Source organism: Callithrix jacchus, chromosome 2 (genome assembly GCF_049354715.1).
Source record: "Callithrix jacchus isolate 240 chromosome 2, calJac240_pri, whole genome shotgun sequence".
Classification (NCBI taxonomy): Eukaryota; Metazoa; Chordata; class Mammalia; order Primates; family Cebidae; genus Callithrix; species Callithrix jacchus.
The window spans coordinates 80,013,060-80,032,001 of record NC_133503.1 but is presented as its reverse complement, the minus strand read 5'-3'; the positions used below and the strand labels follow the sequence as shown (position 1 = coordinate 80,032,001).

The 18,942-nt window shown below is 38.4% G+C and overlaps 1 protein-coding gene across 1 annotated transcript in view; it reads left to right on the top strand.

Moving 5' to 3' along the window:
• Positions 1 to 521: 521 nt before the first annotated feature.
• SLC27A6 (solute carrier family 27 member 6) overlaps positions 522 to 18,942 on the top strand; it is a 62,129-nt gene continuing 43,708 nt past the window's right edge. The window contains exons 1-5 of the mRNA XM_002744634.5: positions 522 to 846; positions 1,193 to 1,825; positions 14,224 to 14,427; positions 15,579 to 15,737; positions 17,192 to 17,316. Coding sequence (XP_002744680.1) covers positions 1,345 to 1,825; positions 14,224 to 14,427; positions 15,579 to 15,737; positions 17,192 to 17,316 — 969 coding nt within the window. The 5' untranslated portion in view covers positions 522 to 846; positions 1,193 to 1,344. The remainder of the gene's footprint in view (positions 847 to 1,192; positions 1,826 to 14,223; positions 14,428 to 15,578; positions 15,738 to 17,191; positions 17,317 to 18,942) is intronic.

The window sequence follows — 18,942 nt, the reverse complement described above, 5'->3', positions numbered from 1 at the left end:
AATTTTGTGGTGTGTCCAAATATTCCTTTCTTTCTTACAGAATATTATTGGATCTGTCCTGTTCATACATATTCCCTCCCTCCTCTCTCTCTCTGCAATTTTTTGATGTTTGTTATTTTCTTTCCGTTCTCTAGTTTAGTTCTTATTAATTGATTCAATGGATGACCTTTTGTGTAACACTGTTCTACCTTAAAAGCCTAGCCAGGATCTCCGCGCCACCCACTTCCAGCAACCTGGTTCTCCTTCCATCCCAAGCCTTTGAGATCCCTAGTTTTCCCTCCAAGATTGTCACATCACTCCCCGCCGGAGATGCCAGTCGTGTGCCTCCTCCTTGGGGTGTGAGCAGGTCGGCTCTCCACACCGATCTAGGTGGTAGGACGCGCGCCCAGGGAGGCGCAGGAGGAGGGGCCCAGGTTGTCCCAGGGGCCGCGCGCCAGGGGATGTGGTTGGCCCAGAGCCTGGAGGCCAAAGGTGGGCGGGCGACACTCCTAGTGAGGTTCGGAGGAGAGGTACACCCGGCCAGTCTAACAACATTTAGAGTGCGAGCTGCGGCTGGGGTAAGGGCAGCCTTTTCCAGCCGACGCGACGCGTGGGTCGCCTAGGAGCGGTTCTCCGGTCCCGGTGCGGAGGGGAGTTCCTGGGCGCTGGGCGGGTCTGGGCGGGGCTGGAAGGGGCTGGACGGGGCTGGACGGGGGCTGCGCCGCAGAGGCGTGGTCTTGAGCCCCTGCGCGGTCCTGAGCCCCTGTTTCTGGTGCGTGGAGACTGTAAATCACTGCACTTCTCAATCATCATCACCCCAGCTTTTCCTGGCTCGAATTCAGCCTTCAAGTCACGATCGCAGAAAAAGTACGCCAAGGGGAAAAAGCATCTGCCCCTGGACCACCGTCTGAGCGTGGTGGGGTTCCCTTGGGGTTTGCTTAGGGTCGAAAAAGCAGAGAGGACTGACCCAGCCCTCACGGAGAAGAGAGCTGGAAAGTCCTGGAGAACCTGGCAGGGGAGGGGCCGCTGTCGCGGTTGGGAGGCGAGGGTGCAGCGCTGGGGTAGCAGATTCCAAGACCCCTGAGGGTGCCTGTCTTGGTTTCTCGCAGTAGTCAGAGGCTCCCTGCTCTGCAGCCATGCAGTAACTTAAGCCTAATCTTCAGCACCCCTTGGGGCGACCTTTTCGGTGCAAACCTCTGATTCTGTTTCGCAGGATCCTCCCCCACCCGCACCGGAAACTCTGACAAGAACTTAAGGTGTCAGCCCTGAGTAGTGAGATCTGCGGTCTGCGTGGACAGCTGTGCCTGGAAGAGAAGGAGGCTGGTGGGGCTGAGAGCAGAGCTGCCTTCTGCCCCCGTGGCCCCCATGCTTCTGTCATGGCTAACAGTTGTAGGGGCCGGAATGGTCGTCCTGCACTTCCTGCAGAAGCTCCTGTTCCCTTACTTTTGGGATGACTTCTGGTTCCTGTTGAAGGTGGTGCTCGTTGGAATTCGGCTGGAGAAGTATAAGAAGAGAGGGGAGCTGGTGACTGTGCTGGATAAATTCTTGTGTCATGCCAAAAGGCAACCTCGGAAACCTTTTATCATCTATGAGGGAGACATCTACACCTATCAGGATGTAGACAAAAGGAGTAGCAGAGTGGCCCATGTCTTCCTGAACTATTCCTCGCTGAAAAAGGGGGACACGGTGGCTCTACTGATGAGCAATGAGCCGGACTTCATTCACGTATGGTTCGGGCTGGCGAAGCTGGGCTGCGTGGTGGCCTTTCTCAACTCCAACATTCGCGCCAATTCCCTCCTGAATTGCATCCGCACCTGCGGGCCCACGGCCCTAGTGGTGGGCGCAGGTAGAGTATGGGGTGTGGTCTGCTAATACAGAATAGCAACCCATCTGCTTTCCTATCCTTTTTTTTTTCCTTTGGGATAATTCATAACTAATACTTTGGGTGAGTGAAGTGTGCATGTTAAGAGTACAAAATAGTTTTATGATTCTGTGACTGGTGGCTTAACACCTATCTCCTCCTTTCAAGAACATACACTTTCAAAAAACTTTCATGAAATTTCTGCTTCCTACCATTTTGAGACAGGAACAGTTTTGCTGCCATTGGTACCTTTAGTGAGTGCAAGAACACATAGAGAACTTGGTCAGTTCTAAATTTTATCGTCTTTGGCAAAACGATGAATAGGAAAGTTATCTTCATTGTGGCACACCTACCTACCTCTAATTATATTTTATCAAGGATGACTACATTTGCAGAACAGATTATGTTTAATGGGAAGTGCATGAATTCCTTTCTTCCTGTCTGCTCTTATTTTATAAAGTCTGCAAGCTAGGACTTACCTGGCAAGATTGCCCTCCCACCTGTGAGCCAGAAGGTGGGCTCTTGGCTGAATCTAGGTCCCTTTCTATTTCTTCTCCTGATCCATCCATGCATCCTTTTCTTTTTTTTCACTAAGGTCTATTCTTCCTCCTCCCCCTAAGTTGGAGTTAAGACATCTTAGGCTACACATATTTACACTGAACTGTAAATAAAGTCTGTGGTTTAGTGGCTAATCAGTAAAGAACCTAGGAAGATGGGTTGTTTAAAAAAAATAGAATTGAAATATGAAAATTGATTCTTATTTGGTATAATATAAATGGTTTATGAAGATTCTTCTTGCATGGGGAAGAATGGTGCAGAAAGAGGAAGTGCAAGTATCCTAATGAAAATATTTAAGTATATTAGATTAATAGGTACATAGCGATACCTCACATAAAGTTTTTAGACTCACAGAACAGTATGGAAAAATATATTTATACACTGATTATCTCTAAGGCACAGAACTTTCCAAATAACCTTTATCATACAATATTTGTATATCAAAAAAAAATGAGTTAGCCTGTATAGAGAAAACAGGCTATCATTCAAGGCTATCACTCTTCCTAGTTCTTTTCAGTTCAACTTATGTTCTGATAAAGTGGCAAATGTTTATTCTTGAGCATTGATTTTAAGCTTCTTTATACTACAGGAGGAAAGGGTCTAGGAGCAAATGTAAACTCCAAGTTGTGCTAATAATTGATAAAGCTATAAGTTATATTTATAAGGGCAAACAAAGAGGGCCTCAGTATCCCTGAAAGATTTTTATGGCCATGGTATTGAGGCCAAAGAAGCATTTCCAAAGCTGCTTTCCTGAGAGATTCATCTTGAAGTACATAGGACTGGTTACCTCTCAGAATAGAGCATTCAAACTTTTCTGTTGATTGAATTGTTGTTTAACTACGACCAATTAATTCTGCAGTTTTGCTCATGGCAGCTTTTACTTTGCTTGCTAACAACTAATTGCATTGTTTTCTTATTTTTGTTTTTAAGACCAACAGTTTTTGCATTTAAAAAAGCCACTTTGAGATGCTGAAGTTTTAAACCAAGACTATTTAGTTGATTGGCTCAGTAAGTAGGTTGCTGGAGAAGTCAACCATTCTTTCTGGCATACTTTCAAATGTAAATAAGATAAATGTTTTCCAAAGACTGAAAAATTCTGTTTTAATTAACAGATTTTATAATAAGATGTACCTTAGATCAGAATCACTTTTATACTTAAAACACTGTGTTGTTGGCATCTGGAGTCTCCTTGGTTGGCATCTGGAGTCTCCTTGGTGAACAATATATACATATTGTTTTTAGCACACTAAAAAAAGATGAATCATGTGGCTCAGACAGAGATAAGCCAGACAGACCCCATTTTCATGTATGGTCTGCCACTTCCTAGCTGTGTGATTAAAGATAATGTCGTTGGTTACCCTGGATCTCACGTTACTTAGTTTTAAAATGGTGATAATACCAGCTGTTTCACAGTATAATTCTGGGGATTAAATGATACACCTCTCATAAAGTGGCTAGCTGAGTGCCTGGAATGTACTAACTAGATCTTTAGTGAATTTAAATGATTTGTATTATGATTATAGAGTAATCCTGGGGCTTTTAATAAGGGACCTCATTTGGATTTTACTGCTACAACCTTATTTGATGTTAGCTGTTAGAAAGAGTAGTATGTACAGTCATGAATCACTTAATGACAGGGATACTATCTTAGAAATTTGTTAGGTGGGCCAGGTGCGATGGCCTAAAACTGTAATTCCAGCCCTTTGGGTGGCTGAGGTGGAACAATCACCTGAGGTCAGGAGTTTGAGACCAGCCTGGCCAACATGGTGAAACCCCATCTCTACTAAAAATATACAAATTAGCCGGGCATGGCAGCAGGCACTTGTAATCCCGGCTACTTGGGAGGCTGAGGCAGGAAAATCACTTGAATCTGGGAGGCCGAGGTTGCAGTGAGCCAAGATTGTGCAACTGCACTCCAGCTTGGTGGTAGAACGAGACAACCCCCCACCAGAAAAAAGAAATGTGTTAGGCGATTTTGTTGTTGTGTGAACATCATAGAGTGTACCTACACAAACCTAGATGGCATAGTTTACTATACATCTAGACTCTGTGATATGGCCTATTGCTCCTAGGCTACAAACTTGTACAGGCTATTACTGTACTGAATATTGTAGGCAATTGGAACACAATGGTGGTAAGTATTTTTAAGTGAAAACAGAAAAGGAGTAGTAAAAATATGGTGCTAGAATCTTATGGGACTACTATTGTATATGTGGTCTGTCACTGACCAAACTGTTATTATCATCACTAGTGTTAGTAAGTTAATGGCAGAGTTAGGATTCAAACCCATGTTTCTCTGATACCATAATGTGTATTTCTCACATTCAGCCTTGCCACCTTTCTAAGGAGGCATAACTTTTCTTTACATTAGTTTTGCTCCTGACAGTATTCAAGCATCATTCCTTTTCAGTAAATATATGTTCAACAGATACTATAAATAAAAACCCCAGAGTCAATGTCTCCATGGGCAGTAAAGAGGAAACCACGTACATATCAGTGCTTAGAACTCTGCCTTTTCTAGCTACTGAACCATGAAGCCATTTAAACTTCCTATTAAAATCAATAGTTTTCTTTTGTAACAGAAGTAACTGTTGACCTAGCTGAGTCTAGGAATGAAAAAGAAAAAGTAAATGCGAAACAGCCTATTATACTACATGCAAGTAGAAATTTAGAAATGTCCTGAAAAGTAAAATAGACATCATGTATGGACATCATAGTGTGTAGGTAAGATAATAAAAGTTCACATGAGCTATATATTTTATCTATCAGCATACATAACACTTTCTATAAAACATAAAAGAGGCCGGCCATGGTGGCTCATGCCTGTAAACCCAGCACTTTTAGAGGCCAAGGCAGGCAAATCACCTAAGGTCAAAAGTTGAGACCAGCCTAAAAAACGGGGTAAACCTATCTCTACTCAAATACAGAATCAGCCAGGCGTGGTGGTGCACGCCTCTAATTTCAGCTACTCTGGAGGCTGTGGCAGGGGACTCTCTTGAACCCGGGAGGTGGAGGTGGCAGTGAGACAAGATTGCACTGTTGCACTCCAGCCTGGGCAACAAGAACAAAACTCAGTCTCGAAAACAAAAATAAAAACCTGTTAAAAAGGGCCTTTATTTTTCCTCTGACTCTTCTTAGTCTTTAAAAAGCAATTGCCTTTATGGTTGAAAGTCATTTGGAGAATTACAATGGCTTGGTTGTTAATAAGAATGTTTGTCCTGTACAGTTTGAATGTAACAGTTCATGAAAACTAACAGTGCAAGGCTGCATGCATTATTGTGTGTTTATAGAGAAGACACAGGATTTTTACTTCTTATGAAGAGAAATCTGAAATCCTTCAAATCTAAGTTGAAAGAGTTCAGGGTAATTGAATAGTTTTTTTAAGTTCTCTATTTATACTTATAATGATTTAATATGTGGTATATTAAGAAAGAATGAAGAACAAAATATACGCTATATGCAGGTAAATCTGAAACCGTGTGGGTACCTAGTATGTCTAAAGTGCTTTGTACCTTTTGGGAGTGATGATTAGTGACACTGACATCAAAACAATAAATCCCAACCATATTGCCACCATCAAAACCAGTTACAAAATGAGCAGTAGAGAGTGGACAACTTTTTGCAAAAATATGCAAGTAAATTAAACATTACCAAGTGTTCACGTGGATCTCATAGTTTTTATTATGTCATTCATTCACTCATTCATCCAGGTAATAAATATTTCTTGAATATCTCCTTTGTGCTAAGTCCTGAAAATTTAGCAGTGAACAAAACAAACTTCCTCAGTTCAAGAGTTTACAACCTAGTTCTTGAACTCTTCCTCAAGGCTACATCAATATCTGTTTGTGAATTGGCTAAGAGAACTTTATGATTGCAGGGAGTCACTGTAAATACACATAGAGCCCCTGAGGCAGGTGAGCAGTAGAAAATGTACTGAAAGCAGATGGTTAGAGAGAAGGTAAGAGAGAAAAGGAAAGGGGTGGGGGGAACAAAGGAGAAAAGGAGAGGGGAAGCGAGAAGATGGAGTTGAGGGAATGAGCAGGAACAGAAAGGAAAAAAAAGACAAAGGTAAACCAGAAGCCTTTTATGATTTTGCATGATTTTGAAAATCTGGACTCCAGTTCTCATGCCACCTTGCCTAGATGTATGAGCTTGAGTAGATTATTTACCCACTATAACCAGGCTTCCCTCACCCTTGAAATAAGGTTAATATTTACCTCTCATGGCTGTAAGTGTGTATCACCAAAATAACACATAAAAACATTTTGTAATCTATAAGGTACTTTAAAATGGAAAGAATTCTTATTTATCATCATCAGCATTGTTATTATGACTAAACATGCCAAAGGATATAATCGCATACAAATTTTACCTGATGTAAAAAAGCACCCCAACATAGTTCTGTTTGTTCTAAGTAAAGATAAAAGCATAGATTAGCAGATGATAATCCTGGGAGCAGATAATATTAGCAGTATCAGAGATGAAAAGGGGAAAGCTCTAGGTTTAATCTCAAACACTTTAATTTTCAATAAGTTTCCCAGGGAAATTTGGGATGCCATTTGATATTTGTTTTAATCCAAAATACACAGATAAGGTCTGTAAGTATTTTTAGTCTTTAGACTATGTGGGAAGGAAATAATAGTATTGTAAAAATTTTGACTTTTTAAAATTATCTGTGTATTAAAAAACCTGGTGTTTTAATATTGGCAGTTTTTATTTTCATACTTTGTGTAGCCTGAATGCGTATTTTTTTCAGTTATATCTAAGTGTAATTGACAGTCTCAGAAACAATTGGACTACATAGTCTCGTGGTCTGAAATCAAAGACCATGTTTTGCGGCTTTGATCTGCAACCTACTAAGCTGTGTTACCTTAAACAACTTACTTAATTTTAACCATTTCAGTTTCTAAAATATAGCACTTTGCCTGTCTCCCCTTGAGTACACAGCAACTATTACTTTTGTTAGTAACAATAACAATATTTGCTTCGTGGTTTAGCTGAAACCTTTACTTTTGACTTATTCCTAAAGACAGTTAGCAGATACTAGCCCTGATGAAAACTTCACCTATCACAGTGCACCTTATTTGGCATGACATTTGAAACCTGTTTGGAATTGGTTCTATATAACTTATGAAAAATAGAATTTTTCTAAAATATACCAAAACAATATGTTTAAGGTCCTGTTTTAAACAACTACACTGTGATTTAAAGTTAGATGGAAATGCCTGAATACATAGAGTTCCAAGAGGTATAACTTAAAAATAGAAGGCAAAATCGTTATAAAGACATTTCAGCCAATGATGGAATGCCTATGTGGTGATAGTCCCATAAGATTGTAATAATCTATGTTTATTGTACCTTTTCTATGTTTAGATATAGTTAAATACACAAACATGTGTTACTATGTTAGAATTGCCTGCAATTTTCAGTACAGTAACATGGTGTACAGGTTTGTAGTCTAGGAGTAATAGGCTATATCATACAGCCTAAGTGTGTAGTAGGCTATATCACTTAGATTTGATCAATGATTATCATTGGGTCTTGTGTGAATTAAATGTAAAGGAGTCAACAGAATACCAGGACCATAAAGTATATTCGATAAATGGATACGGTCATTATTTTTAATTGCATAATGGCAGAGACAGACACCCATAGTAAAAAGTCACTTTTGCCCAGGCCTCTTCATTTGAGATTTGTTGAATGGAGGGAAACCCACATAAGTGTGATACGCAACCCTAGTGAGTTGTGCTTCAACAGCTTTCTTGTCCTCTCCAGTAGCAGTACATCCATAACTACTTCCCAACCCTCAGGGCTAAGGTTAAAATGCTCTCCGACACAAGTTTGGAGTAAGGTGGTTAGCTCTTCTGTGGCTAAAAAGAGGAGGGTTCTTCTACTGTTAATAACTAAGAAGGCATGAGGAAATAGCCCTCATGGGATCTGAGTCTTGCAGAAATACTACTGTAGTATTCACTGCCTTAAAATATATATATATATATATGTATAATTTACTTACTAATAAATCTGTCTGTAGGTTGCTTTGATCCGCATTTACTCTTCTAATTTCACCACTTTGTTACTAAAAAATAGAAAGCCAGATGCAACATGCCTTTTTGTGCCATTTCAGTAATAATTATTCATTGGCAACAGGAAATGTGTTAGAAATAACATCAAATGAGATGTTTGACTTTTTCTTTTTTGGATAATGTTGCCTATAATCACAATATAATGTATTATTATAATAATATTCTATCTGCTCCCCTAAAAAATGTGGGAACAACTGAGTGAAAAGACATAAACCCACGTGGAAACTTGTGTGCATATGATCAGGGCAGTTAAATCATGAAGGGAAAAATGTATTATTGAAATAGACTTGTGCTTCTATTTAAGAAGGACTGATTCTGGGTCAGACACCATAATGAATGGTTTACATAGACCATTTAATTATCCCAACAACTGTATAAGTTTTATGGAGTCGCTTTTCAAAAGAGAGGGAGGCTCAGAGAAATAAAGTGACTTGTCAAAGGTCACACAACTAGCAAGTGTCAAAAGTGGTGTTTGAATCCACATTCTCCAGCTGAAAATCCCATACTCTAGGGAATCACCCCAGAATTTCTGTATTGCCTTCTACTTTCATGCAGTTTTTATTTATAAACTTCTTAGTCCCACTTGACATATTTCTCTTGCTGTGTTTTGTGATCAATCTGGGTTATAGATTTTATGAAAGTAAGAGTTTTTCCCCTAATATATTGCATTATAGAACTAACCCAATGACTGATGGTTGGCTTTTTGAGGAAACCAGATACTGATTTATGTTTCCAGGAAAATGTTTAATGCAGAACTCTGAATTCAGATTCAAAGCAGAATGTATCATGTGATTATTTTTTAATGTTTTCCTTAAAAAATTAGAGAGAAATATAATTACTTTAGGTGTAAAGGTCCATATTTATTTTTGTGTACAGTACCTAAGCATTCCAATGTGGATTTTTTTTTTTTTTTTTTGAAACAGAGTTTTGCTCTTGTTGTCCAGGCTGGAGTGCAATGGCATGATCCTGGCTCACTGCAACCTCTGCCTCCCTGGTTCTAGTGATTCTCCCACCTCATCCTCCTGAGTAAATGGGATTACAGGCACCCACCATCATGCCTGGCTAATTTTTTTTTATTCTTAGTAGAGATGAGGTTTCACTATGTTGGTCAGGCTGGTCTTAAACTCCTGACCACAGGTGATGCACCTGCTGTGGCCTCCTAAAGTGCTGGGATTACAGGCGTGAGCCACCGGGACTGGCTGATCTGGATTTATTTTACATTTGACACCATTATTTCTTCCTTTTTGCCATCCATTTCTTTTCCGATGTAATTTTATAGTTTTAGAGTTAATTAACATATAGTTTAGATGACTAATTCTACCACCCACCAACTTGTGAGCTTGGTGTGGGAGTTTTCTAAGGCTGCTATACTGAAGTACCACAAACTTGGTGGCTTAAAACAAAAGAAATTTATTCTCTCACAGTTTTCAAGGCTAGACATCCAAAATAAATGTGTCAGCAGGTCTATGCTCCCTCAGAAGGATCCAAGAATTTTTTTCTTGTCTTTTAGCTTCTGGTAGTTTCCAGTAATATTTGGTTTTCCTTGTACTAACTCCAAAAGGCTAGTAGGGTACTATTGTCTAATATCCCCAATGATTTTAATATAGATTTTAGGATAAGCTGTATAGCATTTAGAAATCCCTTGGACCTTCTAAATGTATAGCATATTACGTACATAAGGAAATGAAATCAGAATTGCCATGTAGAATATAAAAGTTGAACTTTATGACAGAGATCCATGCTAAAGTAAGGGAATGGTGAATTCAAGAAGAATTTAAATAATATAAATAATTGGATGTCTTTCTACTCTGGAGAAAAAAATGATTCTTCACTTGCTTACACAAAAGACTGTAAATGAATGATACCATTTTGTTTCTTTTGTAACACATAGAGTGTCGGGTACTTCAATGCTTAATTATTTTCTCATCAAGGACCCTTTCCCACCTTCTGTCTCTCTTGTTTTCCACCACTTCTCCCCTCTGGAACAGGTGACATTTTTTTTTTCCCCTGGGTTAATGGGCAAATCAAGAAGGTCTGGTTCAGTTTCACAGATTAATTCAATATAGTCTTAACTCAACAACTGTTCCTTTGTTATCCTTGTATCAGATCCTTCCTAAGAAACGTGTCCCTTTTTCTTTCTGAACCTTGAATTGTGACCCAGGCCCTTGATCTTGCCAGCATTCGTAAGTCCTTCAGTCCTGACGACACCAATTCTTCAGGCTTTTCTACTCTTCCTTCTTATCTGCTGGACTTTGCTTTTGCCCAGACCTTGCATCCTACTGCTGCCGATGGAGGGTCCACTCTTACCTGCCAGTCATATCCTCCCTTGCACCATGGGTCTCACTGCCTTTTCTGGAAGGCATTCTTTTGCCCCTTTTGCTTTCAGAGGCTTTTATCTTTCATTAATGTGATCCAGAGAAATTCTCTGAGTCCCCTCACTTAAAATTTACTTGACCTGTACCTAGTACGTATTCATTACTTTTAATTTTAATTATATTTTTTATTTTTATGGATTCAGGGAGTCCATGTGCAGGATTGTTACATGGATATATTTCTTTTTCTTTTTTTTTTTTTTACTAGCCATGCAGGACACAGGATCACATGCCAGAAACCTCAGTACAGTATAATGGGAGTTCAGAGAAAGGAGAGATGAGAACGTCCTAGAAGCAGTAGAGGGCAGCGGTTCAGAAGGCTGCTGGGTTTATATTTGGCTTTAGCAATTATGAGCAGTGTAACCTTAAGCAAGCTGGATCATCCCTGCGTTTTAGTTTCCTTATTTGTAAAGTGAGTTTAATAATAATAGTGCCCATGTCAGAGTTGCTGTGAAGACTAAATAGAAGTGCCTAGCATAAAGCTTGGCGCTTAGTAAGAACGCAGTAAGCGGCAGCTGTTACAGCGCTGTCACGGAAAGTTTCTTTTTTTTATTATTTAAAAAAAAAAAAAAGAAAGAGAGAAAGAAAGAAAAAAAAGGAATGAAGAAGAGGAAAAAAGAGGAAGAGGAAGAGGGAGAGAGAACGGGAGTGTTGCTTAATTGCCCAGGCTAGAATGCAGTCTAAAAATGGGTAATGAAAACCTCCCTTATACCATCAATTGTGCTTAATAATGGCCAACCAATATTTCATTTAAACCTGTAAGTAGGTGTGACGTGGTATTGATAAGAGTGCACATCTTGTGTGTTTAAAGTGGAGAGTTCTATAAATGTTATTAAGTTTACTTGTTCCAGATCTGAGTTGAAGTCCTGGATATCCTTATTAATTTTCTATCTCGTTGATCTATCTAATATTGATGTTGAAATCTCCCACTACTGCTGTGTGGGAGTCCAAGTCTCTTTACAAGTCTTATGTATCCTGTATTGGGTGTGTACACATCTAGGATCGTCAGCTCTTCTTGTTGCATTGATCCTTTTAGATCTTTGTTGCTTTAAAATCCATTCCATCAGAGGCGAGAATTGCAACCTCTGCTTTTTATTTATTTATTTATTCGTGCTCTCCATTTGGTTGACAAATCTTTCTCCATCCATTTGTTTTGAGTCTTTATGTATACTTGCATGTAAGATGGGTCTGGATGCAACATACCGATGGGTTTTGGCTGTATCTTTTGATTGGGGATTTAGTCAATTTAAATTTAGGATTACTGCAATTTGATGTTAGTTGGCTATTTTGACCATTAGTTGACATAAATTCTTCATTATGTTGATGCTTTTTACTTTTTGGTATATTTTTAGAAAGGCTAATACTGGTTGTTCTTTTCTATGTGTAATGCTTCTTTCAGAAGCTCTTGTAAAGCAGGCCTGGTGGTAATAAAATCTCTGAGTACTTGCTTGTTCACAAAAGATTTTATTTTTCCTTCAGTTGTGAAGCTTAGTTTGGCCGGATATGAAATTCTGGGCTGAAAGTTCTTTTCTTTAAGGATGTTGAATATTGACCCCCACTCTATTCTGGCTTGCAGGGTTTCTGCTGAGAGATCTTTTGTGAGTCTGATAGGCTTCCCTTTGTGGGTAACCTGACCTTTCTCTCTGGCTCCTCTTAATATTTTCTCCTTCATTTCAACCCTGGTGAATCTAACGACTATGTGCCTTGGAGTTGCTCTTCTTGAGGAATATCTTTGTGGTGTTCTCTGTATTACCTGGAGTTGAATGTTGTCCTGCCTTGCTAGGTTGGGAAAGTTTTCCTGAATAATATCCTGAAGAGTATTTTCCAGCTTGGATTCATTCTCTTCATCACATTCAGGTACACCTATCAAACATAGATTGGGTCTTTTCACGTAGTTCCATATTTCTTGGAGTCTTTGCTCATTCTTTTTTATCCTTTTTGCTCTATTCTTGTCTTCTCGTTTCATTTCATCAAGTTGGTCTTCAACCTCTGATATCCTTTCTTCTGCTTGATCAATTCAGCTGTTAAAACTTGTGCATACTTCATGAAGTTCTTGTGTTGTGTTTTTCAACTTCATTAATTCACTTACATTCCTCTCTATATTATCTATTCATGTTAGCATTTCATCAAACCTTTTTTCAAAGTTCTTAGTTTCTTTGCATTGGGTTAGAACAAGTTCCTTCAACTCCCAGAAGTTTCTTATCATCCACCTTTTGAAGCCTACCTCTGTTAATGGAACACAATCTTTCTCTATCAGACCTTGTTCCATTGCTGATGAGGAACTGTGATCCCCTGTAGAGGGAGAGGCATTCTGATTTTGGGTATTGTCAGCCTTTTTAGGCTAGTTTCTTCCCTTCATTATAAATTTATCCATCTGTCATGTTTGTAATTACCGCCTTTCTAATTAGGTTTCTGAGTGGATGTCCAATTTATTGATTCCCAGTGCCGGAATCTGAGCAACCCACTGCACCAGCTAAAACAGTGGCATTAAGATTGATGGTGCTTTTCTGACTCTGCACCAAGGACTGCCATGCCAAGGTGCCAGCAAAACCGCTGTGCCAGCCACAAGAGTCACGGTGGCGACCCATGGGGCTCTTCCGCTAGGAATTTCCTGGTCCGTGAGCAGCAAAAATTCATCTAAAAGTGTGGCATCCTCTTGTTTTCTGCGCTTTCACTGGGAGCCACAATCCCGAGCTGCTAACATTCAGCCATCTTGGATCTCTTCCCTACATGGATATAGTTCTTAATGGTGAGGTTTGGGCTTCTAATGTGCCTGTCACCTAAACTGTGAATTGTAAACATTGTACCCAATAGATAATTTCTCAGTCTTCACCTCTCTCTCCCACCCTCCTCCATTTTTGGAGGCCATACTCACTTAAGTTTTGGCTTTAGAATGATTTCTAAACCACAATGATATTGTGATTTCAGAGCAGTCAGGGGATACTATGTTTTACAATACAGTGGAACTAAATAGTAGCCTACAGGCAGCATTTTCGAATAACTAGCTACTGAATTATACTTCAAGGAAAATGTTTAGTGCAGTATCCTAAATTTAGATTCAGACAGAGTTTTAAATAGTTGTATTTAAAAATTGATGGGTTGAAACCCATAAGTTGCATGATAGAGTCTCTCAAATTCAGTCTAAATTGGACTGCTTGCACTGGTCTGTCAGGTGATAACTAAATTTTCCTTTCAGTTGGTCCTGTAGAAACAGAACCATAAAATGACTGTGATATTACTTATCCAACATGAGAAGTAAGTCAGTTTTTTATTTACATTTGATCCCTGCTTTAATACACAAAAGCAAATCCAAAGTGAATGGTTTGAGATTTAAAGTTTGCTTACCTCTTCCCAACCCTTTGGCTTTTAGATTTGCTTGGAAGTGTAGAAGAAATCCTTCCAAGCCTCCCAGAAGATATCAGTGTTTGGGGGATGAAAGATTCTGTTCCACAAGGCATAATTTCACTCAAAGAAAAACTGGGCACCTCATCTGATGAGCCCGTGTCACGCAGCCGCCATGTTGTCTCATGCCTCAAGTCTACTTGTCTTTACATTTTTACCTCTGGAACAACAGGTATGAGCCAATCTTTTTAAGGATAAAATGGATGCAACAAATTTGCAAAACAACAGTTTTGGGCAAATTTCTACCATGTGTAGTGACCAACCATCTGAGAAAGCATGCTTACAAGAAGATGTAAGGATCTCAGAATGGTTTACACAGACCATTTAATTATCCCAACAACTGTATAAGTTGTATGGAGTCACTTTTCAAAAGAGAGGGAGGCTCAGAGAAACAAAGTGACTTGTCGAAGGTCACACAACTAGCAAGTGTCAAAAGTGGTGTTTGAATCCAAAAAGCCGAGTATCATACACTGAGCAACGAGGCTGGATCAAGGTGTTCGGATACTCCCATGCCCTTTGTACTACCAAACATTAAGAAAATATTGTCAAGTAGGACAAACACCAAATGAGCACGATGATTGTTATATTTTTTCAAATTCAAAAAGTATCTAGAACTGTAAGACCTGAGCTTTTAGACTGAAAAGATCTACAAATTTCCCAGTGTAATGGATAGATGAGACTGCTCTCAGAACAAGTCATCATGAGATTATAGACTACTGAAAACTAATAGAAGATTCCAAAGATATAAAAAATAGAAATACTATGTTACATCCAAAGGAAAAGAAATCAGAAAGACTGACAAGTTATCAATATATATACTGGAAGTCGGAAGATTATAGAGCAATGCTTTAGAAGTCCTGCATAAAAATAATTTCTTACCTAGAATTCTGTACAAGCAGCCACTCAAGTGTATGGGTGGAAAAAAAGACATTTTCAGACACATGAGGACTCACAAAAACTTACCTCCCAAGTACTCTATCAGACAGCTACTGAAACGAAATGTGCGCTACTGCTGTATTAATTTCTAGAACCTTAGACCTATCCAGAAAGGCCAACTATGAAATTACATAGCGTTTGAGATCCAGTCTTAGCAACATGTAAAAGGAGTGTTGCTAAAGTCAGCATGGCCTCTTTTACAAAGCAGATAGACCACTTTGATGTATTTTGTGTCAATTGCTAGTGTAGTTGTTATCAGCATAGTCTTCCTTTCTATTACATCCTTTCTAGTTATATGAATATGTATGTATATGCAGGTAGGTGTGTGTGTGTGTATGTGTGTGTGTGTATTTATTTATTTATTTCTGTTCTTTTCTTCTCTTCCAGGTTTACCAAAAGCAGCTGTGATTAGTCAGCTGCAGGTTTTAAGGGGTTCTGCTGCCCTGTGGGCTTTTGGTTGTACTGCTGATGACATTGTTTATATAACCCTTCCTCTGTATCATAGTTCAGGAGCTATCCTGGGAATTTCTGGATGTGTTGAGTTGGGTAAGACTTTATTTTCTTTTTGTTAAGTTTTCAAAGTGCCTAATAATTAGAACAAGTGTGTACTGACATTTGAAAATTTATCAGTAGAATTTAGAGTGATTACATGCATATTATTTCATTATAATAAAATATTTATTTTTTAAAAAAAGCACACAATTTTATGGCATATTCAGTGTTTTCCTAAAGTGAAAAGACCAGTTTCCTGAGGATTTGTCCATGTAGTTGGACCTGGCTATGGGCTTCTCTCTCCTTGTGGTTACTCACCCTCAAACAACCTACCCCATATTCCTCAAATGGTGGTAGAAATGTTCCAAAGGAGTGAGTATGAAAGCTGCATAAATCTTAAGGCCTAGTCTTAAGTCACATAGATTGTTTCACCTTCATTTCATTGATTAAAGCAAGTCATAGGCCAGCCTAAATTAAAGATTCCAGGGCAGGAGAAATAGAAGCCACCTCTTGAAGGGAGATGGAGCGAATTTACACTGCAAAAGTAAGAGCCTTGAAGAAATTGCTGAGGCCATCTTTGCAAACAATCTGCCATAGATACTCAATAAATTAGTTGGTAGAGCTCATGACTCAGTAGATTCCATTCATAAAAATATGCAAGATAATGTGTCAGTTTCTAGGCCTAAAACAATATACAAACAGTAGAGATTATGTGCTACTTGTATATGTCTAAAATGCTGTAATATTTAGAATAGAATATTTAGAATGTGATTAGTATTCATCATAAATAAAGATGAGAGTCAAAACATTAAAAACTTCCGTGGATGTACATTGTGGTCAAAATCAGGTTCTGCAGTCATTGATGAACTTTTGCTAAGTCAACCTAACTAACAATTGACCTCAAGATATGTTGAGGCTGCATTAAGGTTTGAAAAATGAATCATATGTATATATTCAAGTTGAAAAGTAAATGAATATTCTTGGCTTCTATGAAGAAGGATGATTCTTATCTATAGTCCTGCCCTAATATTCTAACTCTCAATGAACAGCATGAAATGATACTTAAGAGCATTGAGTCAGAGAGCTCTGAACCCAATCCCCACTCAGTACTTTTTAAACCGGGTGACCTGAAGCAAGCCACATAGTCTCTCTGAGCCTGTTTCTTCATCAGTGAAATAGGGATAGGGTTGCTAACCCCACAATTGTTGTGAGGATTACATAAAATAAAGTACTTACCACAGTTCCAGAGAAATGGAAAGCACTCAATATATGGTAAATTTTGACTGTCGTATTGCAATATTTTGTCCTGTGTATTGCAATATTTTGAACAAAGTTTTTGGACAATAAAATCCGTTTCCAAATGAGTTTGATATAAATTATTGATGATGAGTTATCAAAGATATAGACGTAAGCAAACGTGTTCTAGACAGAGCAACATCGTTTATGTTTTATGTTCATTCTGCCCTTGAATTTTTTTCCCTAGTGCCGGTTTTTATCTTTCCTTATAGGTGCCACTTGTGTGTTAAAGAAGAAATTCTCAGCAAGTCAGTTTTGGAGTGACTGCAAGAAGCATGATGTGACTGTGTTTCAGTATATCGGAGAACTTTGTCGCTACCTTTGCAAACAACCTAAGGTAGATGTACTCATTATCAGAAAAAAAATGTCAGAAATAATAAGTATTGAGATAGAAAAAGTTATTTTCATTTATTTGTTTATACTCTACCTTCATTCAGAACATAATTTAGCTCTCTTACAAAGATGCATGCAATACCCCAAGACGAAATGAGACAAATGAGAGAGAATAAAAAGAGAGTGATCCAAGAATGTACTAACATGCTTTGTACTGTAGCAAAATAGGGATAGGACAGACCCAAAGACTTTGTGTTTAGACTAATTATAATTTCTATAAACATAACATGCATCAGATTATGTAATTAGATGCATGCCGTGTTTAATAAAGCAGTTACTCAAAGGTTAAAATAATCTTTTAAAATGTTGTTTTTTTAAAAAAAACTACTTACCACTGACACTGATTATAACTTATTTTTCTATTTTTTTCTTTTGAATAAGTGATTATAGTCAGGATATATTTTTGTTTTGTTTTACCTTAAATTAAAAAAAAGAAACCCACATTGCTTTGATTTGCACTTGTCTCCTTACCTGAAGAAATCATTTTCACTTTCCTTCGATCAACTGCCACCATCTGAAAAACAGATAAGCAGAGACAGTTGAAATAGCCTGAAGTTTATCTTTATTGGTTCATTTTTTTTTAACCCTCAGAAGTTATTTCCTTTTCCTAGTTTCATTTCTCTCTACAAATGGCTCCTCTTTAACTTTATGATTTTCTAAGCATTCTTGAGACTATAAAGAAGTGACATTCTTTAATCAAATTTATTTCTTTAATTATATTATTATTTATTATTACAAATTATTTCTCTTTAGTTATCTGATTGTTTTAAAAATCAAATGCACATCAGCCGCTTCAAAAATGACAACAGAGTAGGATGTTGCCTTATGTGGGATGGGGCAACAAAACCTTGGCCTTTGAGACCCAAGTTTCCTAGATTAGAGGATCTCTCACTTATCACCTCTGCCATCATCACACCTGCTTAAGGCATGAATGGTGTGCTGACATATCTTCTCTTCTTCTCTCTGGCTAAAATATGGACATGTAATTCTTCAATAAATTACCCAGAGCATAGCTGACAGGCTGGAGGGATTTAAATAAGACTCTTTAAAGATATGGAATTACAGAGGGAAGATGGACACAGAAAAAACTGTGAAATTGGATAATCTGATGTACAAAATGCTTTGATTCGTTTAGAGCTTGGAGTTTACCAAGGAGAAACCCATGTAGAACTTCTGACCCACCTCCTTGTGGCAGAAGCCATCCTTCCTCATTTCTTGTCTGGAGTGCTTCAAATAACTATAGATTGAACAGATTCATAACTAAGACAGAGGGTTCCAGAGAAATATTTTACTTTGTTTTAATTTTTTTCTCCTCAAGGAGACCTTGCTTCAGATAAGGAATGTAGTCTTAACCTGAGTTATCCCAGTAAAACAATTATAATGCCACAACCTTACATATTTTCTCTTCAGTTTTCCCTGTACTTTTTGGTAATATGATATCTGGACTAGGTTAACTTAGGGAATTAATGCTCTCCAGTAAGATTGAAGTCACCTTCAGATGAGATTTCATGACTTTAGTACAGAACACAAGATGCTACCTAGTGAAATTCATCTGTTTTCTAAACCATGT